This window comes from Ambystoma mexicanum, chromosome 3q (genome assembly GCF_040938575.1).
Source record: "Ambystoma mexicanum isolate Mex_15411 chromosome 3q, UKY_AmexF1_1, whole genome shotgun sequence".
NCBI classification, from domain to species: domain Eukaryota; kingdom Metazoa; phylum Chordata; class Amphibia; order Caudata; family Ambystomatidae; genus Ambystoma; species Ambystoma mexicanum.
In genome coordinates this window covers 1268800655-1268816484 of record NC_090926.1, presented here as the reverse complement: position 1 = coordinate 1268816484, position 15830 = coordinate 1268800655, and the positions used below count along the sequence as shown (strand labels likewise).

General features: G+C 43.4%; 1 protein-coding gene across 17 annotated transcripts in view; it reads left to right on the top strand.

Annotated features, from left to right (window-relative positions):
- Positions 1 to 15830, top strand: part of CACNA1A (calcium voltage-gated channel subunit alpha1 A) — a 2932691-nt gene that overhangs the window by 2815905 nt on the left and 100956 nt on the right. The window contains exon 48 of one of the 17 annotated variants that reach the window (XM_069604319.1): positions 13384 to 13735. The exons of the other annotated variants lie outside the window; for them this stretch is intronic. Within the exon in view, the coding sequence (XP_069460420.1) occupies positions 13384 to 13464 (81 nt within the window). The 3' untranslated portion in view covers positions 13465 to 13735. Of the gene's footprint in view, positions 1 to 13383; positions 13736 to 15830 lie in introns of those variants that run through there. 17 annotated transcript variants of the gene reach the window in all.

Sequence of the window (15830 nt, the reverse complement as noted above, 5' to 3'; positions counted from 1 at the left end):
TCCTGATCCAGTCGAAAGGTTGGGTACTCCACCCAACCCCGCAATCCCTCAACCTACATGCGTGGCTCTTGAGAGGATGAGGTATGATGACTGGGACCTCTCAGATGAGGTACTTGAGGTGTTCCTGACTGCACGCAGACTGTCTACAACATCTCTATGCCTACAGGGGGAGAAGATTTGAGGCATGGTGGAGGGAACACAATATCAACCCCATCTCTTGCCACACCACTACAGTGATGGAGTTCCTTCTGTCACTCGGCTCAACAGGCCTTCAGGTTATCACAGTCAAACGCTACTTGTGGCCTTGTCTGTGTTCAAAAGTTCCTCGGATCAAGGTTCTTTCTTTAAGATCCCGGTTATGGCCCAATTCCTTGTGAATATGTTTCTGCCAACTCCCTTTGTTGTCCCAGATCTTAATCTGGTTCTGACATTCTTGATGGCAGCTCTGTTTGAGCCCATGCATTCCTGTTCCTTGAGACTATTGTCTTTGAAAACATCTTTTTTGGTTGTGATCACGTCATCCAGGAGGGTTAGTGAGTTGCAGGCATTGTGCTGAAAGCCCCCGTTCCTGAATTTATTTTGGGGAAAAGTTTCCCTTAAAGTCAGACCTGGATTTCTCCCAAAAGTGGTTCCTGAGTTCCACCTTTCTCAGTCCATAGATTTATCGGTCTTCGCCCCTCCACCACACAGAAGGAAGAGTGGTTCCACTATTTAGATCCCAAAAGAGCCTTGAGCTTTTAAGTCGCTAGGACGTCTTGAGTTCTGAAAATCTGACCAGATGTTTGTGGCCCATTCATTGTCCCGCAAGGGTCTGGCTGTAACTAAGCAGACTCTGCCTCATTGGATTATTCTTTGCATCGCAGAATGTTACCAGTCTGCAGGCAGGGAGCTTCCTCCCGGTACAAGGCACACTCAACGAGAGGGGTCTCAGCTTCTACAGCCTTGCACAGAGGAGTTCCCGTTAAAGACATCTGTTGTGTGGCTAAATTGATGTCCTTGCACATGTTTACCAGGCACTATTGTCTGGATGTCGCGGGGCTGAAGGACGTTTTGCTAGGGCAGTTCTGCAAAATCTGCTACTGTAGCACTTTCTGCCTTCCTCCGTCATCCTAACTGCTTGGGTAGTCTATCAGATGAGCAATCTGCAAGAGAAAAGCAATCCATTGAAAGGGAAATTACTTACCGTTATGTTCTTTCTATGGATTCTTCTCCTGCAGATTCCTCATCGCCTTCCCATCCATCCCGGCTCAGAAAGTTCTTACGGCTTGGCGCATCTGTCTAAGTGAAGGGATAGCTCTGAGGTGACTGCTTCAATCTGGCTAGTTGTTGTTTTTCAAAAAAAGAAAAACAAATCTTTCTATTTTCTAATTCTGCAGGGTCTCCCTGTTAGAATGTTTCCCATTGTTACGTTTTTTACAGGCTAGTTAGCCTTGCCTCCTATCGTTTTCCTCTGCAGTGTTCAAGGACTGGGAAATAGGCATGAGCTGAGGCAAATAGGCAAGAGCTGAGGTATGGGGCCTAGGGACATGGTATATAAACGACGCCTGATGTCATGTCCGGAGCCGATGATCGAGCACCGAGCAAGACGGATTGACGGCCGAGTAGAGGTCCACTACGCCCCCTGTCGAAAATGTTTCTGAGCTGCAGAGCTGGATGAGGATATCTATCAGATGAGGAATCTGCCGCAGAAGAATCCATAGAAAGAACATTGCGGTAAGTCATTTCTCCTTTTCTCCCATCATCTTCTACGCCCACAGAGGGAGGGTATAAGTGCCTTTAGGTAAGCAGGTGCAGCATTGCCCCAACAGGGATTCGGGACGAGGTGGACCCAAGGGAGGCATTTCAGCCTCCACAGTGCCCTCTGCTGCTCCAGGTGTGAAGCCTCTTTGAATCAAACTTCCTCCACTGTGGGATGCAGGATATCACTTTTTGGCAAGGAATGGATGCTTGTAGGTACCGATCTTACAGGTTGCTCACCAGCGATACTGTCATCCTTTCACTCATCGCTCTCCAGGCCACCCACCAGGCAGCCGGAACTTGCCTCCGGACTCTCTCCTATTGGATGAGGTCTGTGAGTTGCAAGGGGGGCCATAGACATGACAGGGCACACTACAACAGAGGACTGGCCGCCACCTCAGCTCTGCAAAGTGGTGTCCTGGTTCTAGACATTTGCCAAGTGGCTGCATGGGCTTCCTTGTACACAATGGCTAAACATTACTGCTTGAATTGTATGTCTGTTCAGGATGCTTGTTTTAAAATAGAAAAAAGTGTCTAAATCTAAAGACACTCCCGTCCCCTGCATACGGTTAAAGCTGATACAAAATCAGTCAATTGTAATTAAAGTTTTTACTTCAAAAAAGTAACTGAACATTCAACAAAGCAAACAATTTCAACAATATGCTGACTAGAACACATCTGGTTAATGTTAGAATTTGCAGACATTCAATCACTCAAAAGAGGCCATCATGGGAAAAAAACAATCTTAGAAGTAGCAAAAATAAAATATTAATTTGAATGAAGAAAATGTCCAAAAACAATATTCTTGCGATGAGAAGCTCTACGGGTTTCAGGAACTCCCCCTTCTTCAGGAGCAAAATAATCTGAAATTATATACATTAAAAAGAATCATCAGTATACGGAACTTAATTACATATTTATAGTGTACACAGAACTTGAGAAATCCAAAGCATAAAAAGTACAGAGTCTAATCATGTAATGAGTAATACAGTAAACATGGTAGGCCACAATTTTTGTAATTACAATGATTTAGTTAAAGTTAAATGAAAACATTTTTGGACATAACCATCTAACAACCCATAGGTGTGACTCCAAGAAAGAACATAATAAAGCCTCAAATGGGCACTAGATTACCAAAACATTCCAAAGAAAATATACCTGTTAAACCGAAAGCCAATGGAAAATTGTGCTAAATTCACATCTGCAATGATTCAAAATCTCAGATGGTGCTGAAAGTCCAAAACAAGCTATGACACATACAAGCTAATTCCAAATAGTGTGGGTGATGCCCTATAAAAGGGAAATAAAGATGTGTTGGTGAGTGATGTTATGTGGTTAACCTGAGAGGCAAAAAGATTAAAGGGCACCTAAAAGATATGGTTAACATTCTTACCAATAGTTCTGGCTTCGGTCACTAAACCAATAAACGCACGATATGGGGTCCAACAGGGCCCGGCCAAAGTATGGTGAACCAATCTCCAAGTAATTCAACTGGCACTGTATATAGTACCGGCAAAGTACCAAAAGCCGAACAGGACAGGACAAATAAGACACTATATGAAACAGAAAATGGAAAGAAAAAGAATAAAAGGATTGTAAAGTCAACCTATTCATATAGTATAGCAATTGTGGTGAAAGTCAAACAACACTCGAGAATAGTCTGAGTCAATTATAGTGAAAGTCAAACAACACTCGAGCATAGTCTGAGTAGAGCCTACGCCGAAAGGAAAAACAAATAAACTAGACTCCAATTAATTCTAAGAGTAAAGAGACATGAAGCTACAATGTTACCGCAATGTTCAAAAAAGACCTCCAACGGACGTAATGGTTCGTACTCGCTATACGCGATACACCGAGTAACGCGCTATTTATACTTGTGGAGCGATCATGTGATCCAGACACGTGATCTGTAATGCTACAAACATAGCATATTAGATAAAGGCTGTCCTCACCATGAATACAATGTTAATGGCCAACTAAAACGTATACACAAAAAGTGTATAGATTCACGCATTTAAGAAGAAAGGTTTATATTGTTTATGCTTGGTAAGTGGTCATTTAACCAAAACACGTGATCTGAGACGCTTGGAGCGTAACATGTTGGATAGGCGCTGTAGTCACCATGTAGCCGATTAAAGGGCCAACTAAAACGTGTATACAAAAAAAGTGTAGATACATACATATAGAGTAAAAGGTAAAGAGCCAAGTCGGTGATAAAAGACATGCGCTGAGGGAAAAAATGTGAATACAAAATAAAAGACATGTGATAAGAAATGAACTTAACATCATCAGTGGACAAAACTAATGAATATTCACATAGGGAATACTGACCTACTGAGGAAATGACAGAAAAGAAAACAGGTAAGTAAAGTGAAGGGCATCCCTCCACGGAAAAAATACCAGTAATAGAAATAAAGTAAATACCCAAAATGTAACACAACATATGCAGTAAACAAGAGGATGCAAACAATCACTGATAATGGGATATATTATGCTGAAGTATTAATTAAACTAGAAAGTCACACTAAGGCAAAGAACCGCCCATGGGTAGAAAGACTAGCACTCAACTAAAATGTAAATATGACAAAGTAATCAAACAAACCTACATAAACAACCGAATAATAGACAGTGCACTAACACCAGTAATACTGCAGCTTATAACCGGACCTGATGAAGAAAGACATGGACAGTATATATCTGTAAAGCAACTTAAAACAGAAAAAACTATGCTCAACTTAACAGAAGAAATGAATAAGGAGTCAAACCAAAAGGGTGAAAGGGGCCAGTCCAGAAAAAGTTAAAACCAAAAATGTCAAAGTGCCAAGACAAGATCAAGTTCAGAAAAAACAGTTAAGAAAAAATTCTTTGTTGAGTCCTTTTGGTGAAATAGTATCGAGGGTATCTATCCAAAACATCTCCCTTTGAGCAAGGGTCCGCATGTAGTCACTGCCCCTGGTTGGACGTTTGACAATCTCCAAAATGGTAAATCTAATCTGGGCTATAGTGTGATGTGCTGCTACAAAATGCCTAGCCACTGGGGATTTACTGTTGTTGCATCGGATATTTGATTTATTTTCTGTCCACCTCTCTCTGGCAGACCTTGCAGTCTGTCCAATATACATTAGACCACACGGACACTTAATACTATAAATGACCGCAATCGATCGGCAAGTTGCAAAATGTCTTAATTTGATTTTTTTACCCATATGGGGGTGTGTGATAAAGTCCCCCTTAGCCACATTATTGCAGTGGCTGCAAGGAAGACGGGGGAACGTACCCTTTTTCTTTGTAGCCAAAGTTGATTGAGTTTCCTTAGGTATTCGTTCTGCTTTCACCACCTTGTCTCGGATGTTAATACCTCTTCTATACACCATCATTGGTGGATCAGGGAACAACTCAAGTAAAGTGGGATTGTAATGTAAGATGGACCAATGTTTTTGAATGATTCGTTTGATGTGAAAAGATTGTCTAGAAAATGTGGAAATATGAAGAATAGATGCATTCTCTTTTTTGGATGCGGGAGTCAATAGTTGATCTCTCGTGACGGGAAGTGACCTAGCATGGGCATCTTCAACTGTTTCTATTGGATACCCTCTCGAGGTAAAGCTCTTAGACAAATTGCTGTACTCATCTTGTTCCTACTCATCTGTCTGTGATTATCCTTTTCAAATGTAACATTTGGCTATATGGTAAACTAGCCAACATTGACTTATGTAGCCTTGTGGTGTAAGAATGTTCTAATTCGATTCCCACCAATCTCTAACTGAACATCCGGGAAGTGAAGTGTAGGTTCCCCTATTTCTAAGGTGAATTTGATGCGTGTGTGAACAGAGTTAAGGTAACTAAGGAAATCTTCCAATTCTTTTTTGGAGCCACACCACACCTCAAAAATATCGTCAATGTACCTTTTCCACATTATAATCTTTGATTCCCATTCCATATTATCCAGCACAAACCGTTTCTCGAACCAATACATGTATATATTAGCATACGCTGGGGCCATTGCTGACCCCATCGCCGTACCGGATATTTGTGAATAGTACTCTCTTTGGTATAAAAAAAAACTGTTATGCAGAATAATGGTAATGAAATGAATGATTAGCTGTGGATCACATTTCACATTGGTAGTTTGTAATAGTAACCATTCTACAGCCTCAATACCCTCCTGATGGGGGATAGAGGTGTAAAGACTACATACGTCCATTGAAAACAGTATACATTCAGATTACAGGAAAGTAAATTCTTTCACATTCAAAAGAAAGTCTGTAGTATCTCTCAAATACGTTGGTATTGATTGTACCAGTGGTTGTAAAATCCTGTCTACATATTTAAATAGAGGATCTAGAATACTTTCTGTGCCAGCGACAATAGGTCTCAACGGAGGCTGGTCTTTGTTCTTGTGAATTTTAGGTAGTCCATATAGGACCGGCATTATTGGATATTTCTTCAACAGGAAGGACCTAGTTTTTATGGTGATACAATCATTATCAACAGCCTCATTAACACAGTTTTCGATAATCCCCCTGATTAAATGTGTTGTATTCCATTTAACCTCAAATATGTAGAGGTATCAGCTAGCATAGATGTGCACTGGGTGTGCTAAAAGATGGAATCCATCACTACCACAGCCCCGCCCTTATCTGCTGGTTTTATAGTCAAATCTAAATCACTCGCTAGTGATTCCAACTCCTTCAATTGAAAATCCTTCAAATTGACTGGGGCCCTCGAATAGTAATTGATCTTCTTCAAATCAGCCTCAACCTTCAATTTAAACATATTCAGTACAGGGCTATCAATAGGCTGATCAAAGGTACTTTTTGGTTTCATCTCCAATTTATCATCCACTTCTTCCCATTCTGACTCCTCAATTTGTGATGCAAAAAATAATCTCAATTTAATTTTACGAAGGATGCTTGCTTTGGCAGAGTTGTCCTTCAGAGTTTTCTGGTTATGGGGATGTCCTTGCTATCCTTCCTCCACCAGGTTTACGCATGGCATTGTTTTTGTGTAAAATGCCATCAGATGTCCACAGATCCACTTACTATGTTTATTTCCCAATGCTTTCACACCAGAAGAAAAATCTCTTCATAGTTTGGAGGTACAGAAATGTATATGATATTAGAAGGACAAAATATAAAATGTTAGATCTTGGAATCAATTATTTGTTTCTTATGCTGTTCCTGGTGAAGAAGAACAAATTACTGACACATCTGTAATGTTCTTTCTGATGGATGTTCCTTCTATGAATTCCTCATCTTGACTATCTATCTCCCAGTGCATAGGCTCTTTCCGGCGCCTATTTGTCCCACTACTGACATGACGATGGCAACAGTATATATAGAGGCGGTGCGGCCTGTGTCCTTAGTTCCACCCTTTTTCCCTAGCACTCTGGCGCTGAGGGACCATAGGACCAAGGTGTACTAGCTATGTGCCAAGAAGGCCGGGAGGGTGATGAGGAATCCCTGGGAGGAACATCCATCAGAAAGAACATTACTGAGAGGTAAGCAATGTGTTCTTCAATGAATTGCTATATCCCACAGATTCCTCATTGGACATCCTTCCAGCACCAACTGCTCGGAAACGTATTCAACACAAGGCATAGTACGATTCGATATCGACCGTCGACCCCTCTTGACTAAGCCGTGCCACTCGTCAGTTCTGGATGAGATGTCTGATGTATATATATTCTGTTACAGCACCCCGTACCTCAGTTCCTTTATTCCCAGTGCTCAGAGCGCTGCTTTTTGAAATGTTCTCCTAAGAGAACATTTTCGATTCGACATTCTACAATATGTCCACCCATAAGGCTTTGGGATTCAAGCGTTGCCAGGACTGCAACTCAAATATGTCAGTCACTGACTCACACGCCATCTGCGTGTGATGTCTGGGAAAAGTTCACAATGTCGAAAAGTGCGGTTTGTGTCAGTAAACGAACCCGAAATCTCTTAGGGAGCGATGGACTAAATTACCGCTCGAGTGGCCTCCGTCGATGAGACTGAAGGCCCCACGCCTAAAAAGGAGGGCATGCAACATAAGAAGGCAAAGAAGCATTGTCATTCACAAAGTCATTCATCCTTCTCATCCTCCCATAAGAAGAAACAAAGCCATTGACCCAGACAACTCCTATTCATCAGAGGAACGCAGTAAGATCTGCCCAATCCCCGACGCGTCGAAGGAAGAGTGGGAGGCATTCAAGGAGCAAATACTCCAGATGTTTAGGCTCTAGTGCCGAAGGTCCCTAAGGTACCCACACCAATAGGCCTGGTAGGAACAATGCCATCGCCAAAAGTTGGACGTCCCTTTATCCCCGAATCCCATTCTGTGTTTTGACTCAATGAGCTCGATTTACGACAAGAAAGAGGACAAGTGTCTTTTGGCTTTGAGTCTCTGGGCAGAGTGACTGTAGGAGACAATTTTTTCTCTGACCAAGTGGATTTGCTTGTTCTGGCCAAAGGATTGCATAACACAAGTGGGCTAGACATGTCTCCTGACCTGGATCTGCATCATGCCGCTCCTTATGATCACCCTAATGTAAAGTACAGAAGGACTGTGGAGAGAATGGTAGAGGCCTTGGGTCTAGGCACCCCTGCCAAACCCATATCTGCCTATGAAATAACAGACCTCGTAAATAAGGGACAGCAAACAGAAAGGGCATTGCTTTTTAAAGCGGCTATCTTTGACCTCATTACCGCATTGGGCAAAGGGATTGCTACATGCCAGCTGTGGATACAGAACTCACAAAGAAATACAGGCATGTCTTGATCTCCCACGATTGAGAGCTATGCCTGGAGGTCCTTACAGAGATTTTCATCCAATGGTGGTTTACTTGTGACGAAGAACAACACGAAGTACAAGCAGCTGCAGCTGTGTTCGAGGGATTTACCCCCAGGTTGGCATTGGGTGACGCATTCTTGATAGAGTGGTTCTTCATGCTCCATTATGTATTTTTGCCTATACCAGTCAAAATGTGGGTCTCAGGAGGTTGCAGAGATTCAGGGCTCACCTGATCCTAATCGCTCCAGGCTTGGTGAGGAGAACGTGGTACCCGGATCTCCTGGAACTGGCATATGTCCGCCTCTCCGGCTTCCTCAGAGGCTGGACCACTTGTCATCGGTGGGAGGCAATGTGCTTCACCCGAACCTGGACCCTCTGAGCCTTCAAGTTTGGCTCTTGAGAGATTGAGATGCTGGGACTGGGACTTTGATGAAGAGGTGCTAGAGGTGCTTTTGACTGTACATAGACTGTCCACTAAGTCTCTTTATGTAAGTTTGTGACTTCGTGCAAGGCAAAAGGAGAGGACCCTAGTCATGTCCCACCTCCTCGTGATGGAGTTTTTGTTGGCCTTAGCCAAATCAGGCCTACAAGTGTGCATGGTGAAGTGGTATCTGGTGGTTCTTTCCATTTTTAAAAGGACGCCAGAACAATGTTCTTTCTTTACCATCCCTGTGGTGGCTCGTTTTTGAAGGGCCTAGTTAATTCTTTCCATCCTTTGCATTTTGTGGTCCGAGTGGGATCTGAACTTGGTTCTCAACTTCCTGATGGCGGCTCCATTGAAGCCTTCAAATTCAGCTCCCATCAGACTGGTCACATTGAAGACAGCTTTTTTGATAGCAATTCCGTCACTAGGAGGGTCAGTGAATTGCAGGCACTCTCCAGTAAAGCCTTTTGCTGAAGTTTTTAAAGAGCAGGTATCCCTGAAAGTACGCACACAGGTTTTACCAAAAGTGGTATCAGAATTTCATCTGGCCCAGAACATCGATCTCTCTGTGTTTTAGCCTCCACCACAGTCTTCAAAGGACGAGGAGAGGGTCCACAGATTGGATCCCAAGATGGCGCTGAGATTTATTCTGGCTAGAACGGGCTCTTTCAGGAGGGATGAACAGTTGTTCATTGCATTTTTGCAATCCTGCTTGGGGCGAGCAGTTATTAAATGAGTTACCCATCGCTGGATAGTGCTATGCATTTCTGAATCTCACCAGGCCATGGGTAAGGAGGTTCCAGCAAGACTTTGAGCCCACTCTACCAGAGGGATCTCAACCTCCTTGGCTCTTCAGAGGAGAGTATTTGCTAGAGACATTTGTCGTGCAGAAACAAAGTCTTCTCTTCACTCGCTTGCCAAGCATTACAGCTTGAACTTGGCCCATGTGGTTGATACAGGCTTTGGTAGAGCAGCCCTCCAGAGTTTTTTGGTTTGACTTCCAACCCTCTTCCAGTATGGTTACTACTTTGGGAGTCTATCAAGATGAGGAATCTGTGGGAGAATAGACAGAACATTACTAGTAAGTATTTTCTCCTTCTAATGGGTTACCTCCTCCGATGGAATCCTCACCTATGATAGACTCCCAAAGCAGTCAAGGATGTCATTTGGGAGTCACTAGGGGTCACAGCTGCGACTCCTGCGGTCTCCCTTGCTACCCCGGGTTGTGAAGATTTAATTGCAAAAGGCTTAGGGCACTCTTGAGTGCGGCGTCCAAATGGGACATCCCCAAGCCTTGCAAGCAGCAAATATGCCCCATGTTGCCTAGGAAGTGGGACACAAAATGACACCATAGGGAGCAAAAAACTCTACCACTAGTCTTTTTTTTGTATAGCCAAGACATTCGACATTTATATTCAAATATGGTCTTAGGAACCAATCAACATGGTCTTAGGAACCAATCAACATATATGGACAGAGGTTCCAAAATGGAGTCTATTGCTGACACAATCGGTCTTCCTGGTGGTTTTTCACTGTTTTTCACTGTGTTTGTGCACCTTTGGCAACAGATAGAAGGCTCGGATCCTGGGATTGGAATTAATGAGGAACATTTTTTCATCATGATCTATCCTCTGTCCATATATGTTGATTGGTTCCTAAGACCATGGGTCCTGAAAATGAAATCCTACATCAAGGATACTACCAGCATGATCAACACTTTGGAAAACATTCAAATTTAAAATGGCGATATTCTGGTCACGCTAGATGTAGTGGCCCTATACACTAGTATCCCGCAAGTAGAGTGTCTCCAAATCCTTGAACAATATTTGAATCAACGGAATATAAGCAACAAAACGGTGCCCACCGCCTTCATCCTGGAATGCGCCAGGTTAGCCCTTACAGAAAATTATTTCCTGTATGAGGAGACTTTCTACAATCAAAAACACGGAACAAGTATGGGTGCAACATTTGCACCAGAGATAGCCAACCTATATATGGACCATGTGGAAACTAACTCAATTTATCACAACAACAACCCATATTCATTAGATATAAAAGCTTGGCACAGATATATTGATGACTGTTTCATGGTATGGAGGGGTTCAGTTTCCCTCCTTGAGGATTTCCACCAATGGCTAAACCAATGTAATCAAAACATCGATTTCACAATGGCTCATAATACTGAAGTCATTCCTTTCTTGGACCTAGAAATCAGGACACAAAACAATGGCACCTTAATCACCACAAAAACTGACAAAAAATACTCTGCTAGAGTACCAAAGTTTTCACCCGGTGAGTCTAAAATCAAATCTTCCGATAGGACAATTCCTAAGAGTCCGAAGAAACTGCACCCGTCTGGAAGACTATGAAATACATGGGAAGCAACTCAAACAACGACTCAAACAACGAGGATACCCTAAAAAACAAATTAATGTGGCTTATAAGAGGGCTAAGAACCAAAATCGCGAGGCATGTTTACCACAGAAAAAATAACCTCCGTTACAACCTTCAGTCCGATAAGCTACAATTTACGAAAATTAATTTTGAAAAATTGGCATATCATTAAAACAGAGGATTTTTCACCAGCACCACCGAGGTTTGCCTTTAAAAGACAAAACAATCTACGAGATAATCTTGTACATAAATATCCCAAAGAAAACAAAAAAACCAACATGCAAAGAACATTGTGGGACTTTCCAGCTGTTACAGGACATTTTAGATGCGGCAACTGTTCAGTCTGCTCTCTAACCAACAATATGAAGAGTATTCAACTGAAGGGAAAACCCTGGGTGTTTAAAACTTTCACAAACTGTTGTTCACAATGTGTCATTTATGCCATCCAATGACCGTGCCAATTACTGTATATTGGCAAAACGAAAAGACAAATTAAAACCAGGATCGGAGAACACAGATGTAACATCAGAAATCAAACACCTAATAAACCTCTAGTGGCTCACTATGTGAAGTTAAAACATAAACCAAGTGAAATGTTCTGGTTTATCATCCAAACATCTCAAGCACCTAAGAGAGGGGGAAACAGAGACATGGCCCTGCGTAAGAGTGAACAAAAGTGGATTTTCGACTTAGACACTGTCAAGAACGGTCTAAACTCTGCAGTCGAATGGGGCATCTTTTTCTAACGCCTAGATCTCCCTCACTAATCCAGCTGATGCATACAACACCTGGAATAGGCTCACTGGATTGCATTATTGAATTAACCAGTGCTTGCATTAAAAATTCAAGCAACTAAGCATGGGGCATCAAAAACGACGCACATTAAATAATTCGGAGAAATATGCAAGGCTTAGAATACATCTCACTGCGGAATTTTTTTTTCCATAATTGCGAAATCCGATAACACGAGAATATACATCTGAATAATTCAGTAATTAACAATCTGATGATTGCATCATCCACCAACTATGAAGTGAAGTATCATTCCAATATGCACTCATGTCCGCGCACACCACTTCAAGATGGCGGCCCTGAGATGCATTCAATATACAGCGCTTGCAACGCCTTTTAATTACACAAGCTTGACGACGCACTAGACCACGTTGCAAAATTGTGCATCATCACGCATACACATGATCACATGACCATATAAACACGGCAAGAAACAACCTGCGGCTTTTCCGTAGTATTTGACCAAGAAGGTATACGCGAACGAAGACCTGAAAGACGCCCACGCATGAAAATTGAAAACGAGAGCAACCAGCAGGTAAACAAACGCTGCAGCACCATGGCCGCCTACATTGCCAATATAGAATTCAGTCAGCGAATACTGAGCAACAAACGTAGTTGGCCAGTGAGACATGCATAATAATGGTAACTCTCTTCCGTCGGGGACGAATATAATTACAAGCTTGCCCGTTTGTTTTGTGTTTTTTTCAGGCAGATGAGTTCATAAAGTTGAAGTCGATGTTTGTGGGCCCTTTGAATCTCCTTCTAAAACAAAAAACAGCATAAAAAAGCTGTGAAGAAGCCTCGGCAAGGAGGTATGTTAACTAACACATCTCTGCAAAAGAAACCAGTTCTGAAAAAACTAAACAAAAAGTTTTCAAAAATGTATCGGACAACTATGTGTCTTCTTCCTTCTCCCCTCTGTCTATGCCACAATAGATCCATAGCCTGAAATTGAAAAATGCAAAAACACCTCTGTTACCCGAATTATTGAGAAACAGATTCGAAGTTACTAAGTGGATAAATTGTCCAAATTTACAAATCATGAAACAGGAAGTTACGGCCTGAAAAAAACCATTAAATACTTTAGTCCAACCAATTCAAGATCAAAAGGTCAGTGAAACTGCTCACATAGGGCATGCAAACAGCCCGATCACATATACATTTTGCCTAAAATAGTGTGTCAAAATCACTCTGTTTTTTAAACTTTGCACAATCCGGGTCAATTCATTAAAAAAAGACTCCAATTTATTTTCTTTCTTTAGAGTCTCCTTTTCGATTCCAACCAAACGGAGACAGGAGCATTGAACGTACTGGCAATTTTCGAAAACAACGCACTGTCCTGAAGAGGGCTTTTAACAATAACAGCAGAACACCAGGGAAGGTGTTCACGAAATTCTGTTCAGCCGAAACATATGTAGACATCCCCAAGACACTTTAAACCACGTTGTCTTTTTACACAAAACATTTGTGTAATTTCTGTTTGAACACTGATAGTTTGCTCCTCTGCTAAAATAGATATTGGTAATAACATCTTATGTCTATGCATAATTGTATTTGTCACTTACTAACCTTAGCCACAATTGGCACCATCGTGCCATTACTCTGGATTTGTTTTTTCTAAATTGTCTTTCTTAAACGTACAAAGTTTTTTTATATATTTGAAAGGTGGTAATGTCTTGTGGAAAGTATATACCACACTATGTATTGAATTTAATTGCTGATTAAAATGTGTTTTTAACACCTGTATTTATCTGGCACGACAAATCTTTTTGTCAACACATATGTACTGTGGGTAAATGAATTGGACAACTTACCCAAATTGATCTAGTTTCTATCTGACTAGCCTATAAGGTGGACTATGAGAGAGGTCATTGAGCAATGTTCTTTCTGTTTACACTGTCAAAGATAGCTGTCACTTGAAGAAATTTTGAAGCGGTAGGACCTACGTAATGCGGGCGTCCCTCCCGCACCGGCCCATACCTTACCCCTACGTCACCAACGTTCATGTTATGATTTAGTTTACTATGTAAGGAGTGTGCTGTTGGAATATGGAATGTATCATATATAATGTATCATATGTTTTGGGTACCAAGCACAGCAGTTGGTGGAGAGTGGCTGAGGGAGAAGCTGTGCTGGGCGTCTATTCCAGTTTAACTTAAATAAGGATGATATAAACCCACCCACCTGTCTGTGGTTTATATCCCAACATTGGCGACGAGAATGGGATATTGGTGATGAGAGTATTTGTTAAAGATGGCGTCTCTTGGGCGCTGAGTACCTGGGCTTCCGGTAGTTGTTCTTGGTGAGGTCGCCAGGCTGTCCGACAGGTGATTGAAGAATATGAAACGCGAGAAACCAGCACACCCCTTTCCCCTAGAGTCAACAGGGTTAGAGGTGGACCAGCTCCCAACGCCACAAAAGTGCACCTTCCTGGTTCTTTCAGTGTTGGAGCAGTGTAGCAAGATAGAATTGCGGACGGAATGCTGTGGTGTTTCCAGAGGATGCAAAAAACTGGAGGAGGCAGGCAGGTCTTGGAAGGCAAGGTAGAAGAGCAAGACCGTAGCGGGCACAACAGTAGAACAAGGCTGGAGCAGGCTGGAGCAGGCAAGGACTGGAGGGCAGGCTGGAGCAGGCGAGGACTGAAGGGCAGGCTGGAGCAGGCAAGGAATGGAGGGCAGGCTGGAGCAGGCGAGGACTGAAGGGCAGGCTGGAGCAGGCAAGGACTGAAGGGCAGGCTGGAGCAGGTGAGGACAGGAGAGCAAGCTGGAGCTGGCAAGGACTGGAGCTGAAGCAGCGAGGCTTCTGGAGCGAAGACACGATCCGTGAAACAAACCGCATTGAGACGCGGTGAGCTTCAGGATCATGCGCCTTAAATAAGACCGGCAGCACTCGGGAGGCTTGGAACGCAAGCCGTGTTATCCCCGAGTGCTGCCGCGTCCGAAACGAGGCTTGGGAAGCAAGCTTGTGGCTTCCCAAGCGCCTCGAGGACTGCGCATGCGTGAAGACCAAGACGCGGTCTTCCGCGCATGCGCAGGCCCCGGGACACAGAAACCCCGGAAGCGCCGGGTGTCGCGGACAACCGCGGACCCCCCAACCGGTATCGGGGATAACAGCGCCAGGATGGGGCGCGTCGGAACCCATAACCGCGCCCCCTCCGACAGGTAAGTGAGGTGGAGGTGGTGACACTATGCCCCCTCCCAGAAAGCCCAGGAGCCCCAGGTTTCCACGGAAAGCGGCGATAGAAATCATGGATCAGGCGGGGGGCATGCACATAACTGCGTGGTTCCCAAGTTCTATCACAGGCTGGGTAGCCCTTCCAGTCCACCAAATACTGGAGTACCCCTCGCCTGATGCGAGAATCGCAAATTTCCTGTACCTCGAATTCGGGAGACCCCTGGACAACAACAGGTGCGGGACGAGGGGCAGAGCGGCCAAACGTGTCCACCACATATGGTTTCAACAGGGAGACGTGAAAAACCGGATGCACCCGCCAAGTTTGAGGCAATTGCAAACGGAAAGCCACAGAAGACAGGCGTTTAGTGATCCTGAAAGGGCCAAAGTATCGGGGAGCCAATTTGGTGGGTAAATTACGAATGGGGAGATGTTTGGAGAACAACCAAACTAGATCCCCAACCTGGAAAGCAGGTTCAGGTGTCCTTCCCTTATCAGCCTGTCGCTTCATCCGTGCCTGCACCTCCGCCAAAGTACT